Source organism: Limulus polyphemus, unplaced genomic scaffold (assembly GCF_000517525.1).
Source record: "Limulus polyphemus unplaced genomic scaffold, Limulus_polyphemus-2.1.2 Scaffold140, whole genome shotgun sequence".
Classification (NCBI taxonomy): Eukaryota; Metazoa; Arthropoda; class Merostomata; order Xiphosura; family Limulidae; genus Limulus; species Limulus polyphemus.
The window spans coordinates 228139-233160 of NW_013665750.1; the positions used below are offsets into that span (position 1 = coordinate 228139).

Here is a 5022-nt window from a genome sequence, read left to right on the forward strand (position 1 = left end):
ATGGAGAAAGCCAGTCTTACAAACTGAACAATGTTCAGATTTACTTCAAATCCCACACACACACACACACACACACACACACACACAAATTATTGCACATTTAGAATCAATTAGATCCCACAAAACTGAATTATGCACTCAGTTACCAAATTAGTTCCTCTAGTTTTACAAAAAAAAAAAAAAATTAAATCAACAATATGTAATAACTAGTATAAATAAATCACTTCTAAGAAGTCTGAGACAAAGAATACTCAAAATACTTCTAGCCTAAACTGTAGGTCTAAAGCTTCCCCAACATAAATTCTGCATCTATTCAATGCCTACTGAAAACCTAACATAAGGTCAAGATAAGAATATGGATAATGGCATGGTAAAAATACTAACCATTTAACTAAGACTCATTGTATTTATCCATTTACAAAGTGTTTTCAGAAAAATCAATAAGACAAAGTCCTTTACTGTTATCCGTGGTTCCACGATAAAATGAAAGTAAAGACAAAGAATATGAGCAACTATATTTTAATTATTCTTCTGGTGAGTGTGATTAATGTAAATCATCCCTGTATCAATACCATTAGTGTAAGCACTTAAGTAAGAAGAAACCACAAGTAATGTATACCAATCTCACACAATTTAACAAAAGCGGGTATTTTGTAACAAGTCTGAAATTTCACATAATTCAAGTTTAAAGTCTAAATATTAACAAAATTTAGTTTTTTCACCAACATCATTATAGTATAAGAAACATGGATAGGACACTTGTATTTGAACACTCTTGCACATGTTAGTTTTCTTCTGTATTTATATGGAATACACGGAGTGGAACCTCATAAAATGAAAAACAAAATGCTATCAAGAAAAAAAAAATACAGAAAAACACCTTCATGTTTGGTTTAAAGAAAAAAAATTGGATTTCACAACCCTGCATATACAACTTACTAACTCATTTACTTCACTTTTTTACTACTTATATATTTGAAATTGATGAAATTCTTATACTTACCATAGCCACAAACCTGTAATTCTGCACAATTTGACGAATTCTGTTAAACTCATCCTCCAGGTTATATGCCCACACTTCTCGAATTCCACAGGCTTCATTTGAAAGTGAAGCATTACGACTTCTTTCATTATTGAAATCAACATGGCTTGAAGGTGCTGGCATTATAATACATGCACATGTATTTCAAAAAACTATACACACACACACTTATTCCTGCTTTTTTGTCCTGAGCAGGGTATACAATTTAAAGTTTTCTGCCCCCTTGAAATACAGTTTATAAACTTTGGCTGAAAAGCCTAGCACACTAAACATTGATTTCCTTGCTGACTTGCAGTATTTTCAATTGTTAAAGAAAAAACAAAACAAAACAAAAAAAAAACAGTAAATTGTTTCTTTGTCCAGTTCTTCCTGAAAGCAGAAACAAACAAACAAAAAATAATTATCAAAACTCTGAATGAAGGAAATATAAAAATATTTTATTTTTATAATCATAAGCATGGTTTGCATGGCATCCACCAATTTTGTTATTTTGCAAACTATTTTAATATTTAGAGTTGAAATAAACCATGTTTTCTTTGTGAAAAAAATAAAAAAATTAAAAGGACAAAGTCCACAAACAAACAAACAAAAGAGGTCATACTTGACTAAATATTATTACAAAATATGAAAATATCTATACGGAGTGACGAAAACATTTTTTTTTTCAATTTAAGATTATAATAGTGGAGATGCAATAACAGACTTTACACTCAAGTAATCAAATTTTAATACCAAATATCAATGCTTAAAGTGACACAGCAATTTTTTTAGAATGCTGTCAAAGAACTTACAAATTAACTGATTCATGATTAGAAGTAGTTTGAATGGTGTGGCTGATTAAAAAGTCAACATCTAACAATCAAAATTTGAAAAATAAAGTGTATACATCAAGACAACTTTATTAAGTTTTATTCGTAGTGATATTTCATTAAAATATAAATCTGTATTTTATAACAGAACTTTAGGAAACATGACAAAATGAGTTTATACTTGGTAATAATTCCCAACCCGGTAAAACAAGTGGCAAAAACATACTTCCATTCCAGACCATGTGCTGCACAAATGATGCTACGAGATTTCTAATTGTTTAGTTATGAAAGGTGTAGTGTAGTTGCTATCCGCAATCCTTAAAATAAATTTATCATAAAACAGTAGTTAAAACAACCAGAAAGTAGCTGCTATTCTTTCTGCTTCAGTCTGGAAGTATGAGACAAAGGGCACAAATAGAAAGGTATTTATTGACAGTGGCAGTAATACTAACATAAGAATACCTATTGTAATACTAATGAATAAAAACTCTATTACCTGAAAGCTTTCGAAAGGTCCAAGATAATGTGTTTTATGCAAATGTAAAAAACTTTGAGCTTTATTTTACCACCAAACTTACTTCTGTCTCAATAAGCTAAAAGTTTTGTTATCACCTTGAGCTGATATCATGTTCTTTTTTTAAAAAATACAACCAAAATAGGAAAACATGCTTATTATCCTAAAATCACATAATAAAGTATAAACAAAAAAATACATTATACCAAAAGTACTTTAATATATCTCATTCAAAATTCCAAGCACAGTTTTTAAGTTAACTAAGCTTGTCTAACTGTTAACAATTGAAATTTGAAAGTTCTGATCCTAGATTCCTACCGAGTACTGTAAAATCTTTCCAATGAAGTTCAAAGCTTAAGCTTAGTAGTATACTTTTTTGTTCAGTTTTGTATCCTACTGCTTATATAGTTAGGCCAAGTTAAAGTTTAATAAAGTTTAAGTTAAATAATGAAGCTTGTCCAACTGTTAACAATTGAAATTTGAAAGTTCTGATCCTAGATTCCTACAGAGTACTGTAAAATCTTTCCAATGAAGTTCAAAGCTTAAGCTTAGTAGTATACTTTTTTGTTCAGTTTTGTATCCTACTGCTTATATAGTTAGACCAAGGAAATATTCAAAAAGTTCACAATTGGTTTAAAAAACCTGCTTAACTAATTAGTGTGGTATTACAAATTTCAATTAAGTTATTTTAATTATTAAATTGGAATGTGATGTTAAAAATAAAGCAACTTTCAGCCTTTAATTTTTCAAAGTCATAAAAACTTTCAGTGATTAAGTTTCTAAAAAGAATAAGTTTAAGGAAAAACATCAAAAGAATGCGATCGAAGTCCTAGAAGTTCACTAGAACTATTCCAATCCTTCTTTATGATTTATCACAGATTTCATACTATTATCTTTATAGTATTACTATTAGGCCTACCTCAACGAAAAGTTATGCTTTGTATTCAAGATTCAGATCAATAACACTATTCTTTAGCTAAACGTGCGTACTTTTTAATATTATGGAATATTTTTAACTGTAACTTACAGATTAAGAATTTCCAATAAAGAAATAACAAATATAATCAATGTTTAACAACTTTCAAAGCCATAACTGATGTTAACACTAACACCATACTCTTCTATAGTATATTATAACTTTACGTTTGACTCTATAATTTGTAAAGTGTAAGTGTAAAATAATTAAATACTAATAATAAAACGTTTGAGAAAAATACTTATTATTCTATTGCAGCGTACACACCAAAGTTTAACGCTCACCAATCCTAATATTTTTATGAATTTCTTACAATCCTTTTACTCATTTAAGAAGTAAAACAGAACAAACAATCGCAAAATTAAAAATGGGTAAATAAACCTTCGATAACATATTCTAGAAACTAATTTATAACTTACACTTACAGATTAAGAATTTTAAATGAAAGAATAACAAATATAATCAATGCTTAGCAGCTTCAAAAACAAATAACGGAGGTTAACAGGAACATCATAAGTTTATATTTGGCTCTGTAAGTGTAAAATACTAATAATAAAACGTTTAAGAAAAATACTATTCTATTGCATCGTCCATACCAAAATTTAACACCCACCAATCCCAAATTTTCTTATGAATTTATTCTAATTATTTTCCTCATTTAAGAAGTAAAAAAATAAAACTTACATAAAAATTAAAAAGTGAATAAATAAACCTTCAATAACATATTCCACAAACTAGTTTATTAAGAATTAAATTTACATAATAGTCTGATTGATGCTGACTTGCAGAAATTTAAAAAAATAATAAAATGTTGCGTCAGCGAGGTCACGTGACTAGTATCACGTCACGTCCTTCTCGAACCTTCGTGAATTATCGGGAGACTACTAGATTGGGGTAGTGTGGTATATATAAGATGGTCACAACGTGACGGAATAATGAGTAATTGAACAGCAGTCAGAGAGTATGTAATTGAACGGAGTATTGTTGAAGTCGAGCTCGTGAGCCACTTCTAATACTAGTATTCCAATATTTCAGGCTCTGCGAAAGACACATTAGACTTGGAGTCTTGAAAAAAGCGCCCAGAGTAACAATGAAAATGACATTTATCTTAGAATTTTAAATTTTCAAGACATTCGGATTTAAACTTTTTCTCTTTGAAACGTAAAAATAAGTAAATTGAAATTAGTTTTCAGTGTTAAATCATTACAGACTTAAATAGGTTGCTAACGAAGAATATTTGACTTTATTTTAGTTCTAAGTGATGTAGTTGACCTTATATCAAATACTAGAGGATTCAAAATGTGGCATAATTCCCAACTATTCATCTTTTTTCCCACAGCAAAAATCTACTTCGGCCAGAGACAATGATTTAGTTAAGTGGGTAGGATTTTATTTATAGATATAGACAAATATCGACGAAGTCTGTTGTAGCATTAAGTTACTTCGATTTCCAACTAGTAGTTACAAGTAATCAGCAATAAGCAGCAGCAGTCTTAGGAAATGCTAAACAAAGAATAAATCGAATACCGACAACAAAGAAACAGAAGAGAATATAAGAAACAAGATCTTTATTAAAAGTGATGTCTTTTAATGACGACTTCACTCTTCTGTTATTATTAACTTCTAGATATTGGAAGAAGTTTTGTTTGTTTGTTTTGAATTTCGCGCAAAGCTACACGAG

At 29.2% G+C, this 5022-nt stretch overlaps 1 protein-coding gene across 7 annotated transcripts in view; it reads right to left on the bottom strand.

Moving 5' to 3' along the window:
* The window catches only part of LOC106474632 (CCR4-NOT transcription complex subunit 7-like), a 42943-nt gene extending 39143 nt beyond the window's left edge, over positions 1-3800 (bottom strand). The window contains exons 1-2 of one of the 7 annotated variants that reach the window (XM_022379887.1): positions 3767-3800; positions 1004-1411 (exon numbers count right to left, since the gene is read on the bottom strand). In XM_022379887.1, coding sequence (XP_022235595.1) covers positions 1004-1165 — 162 coding nt within the window. In that variant the 5' untranslated portion in view covers positions 1166-1411; positions 3767-3800. Of the gene's footprint in view, positions 1-1003; positions 1412-2347; positions 2477-3284; positions 3573-3608; positions 3632-3766 lie in introns of those variants that run through there. The other 6 variants (XM_022379892.1, XM_013935348.2, XM_013935325.2 and 3 more) reach the window with 6 other exon arrangements.
* Between the last annotated feature and the right edge of the window lie 1222 nt (positions 3801-5022).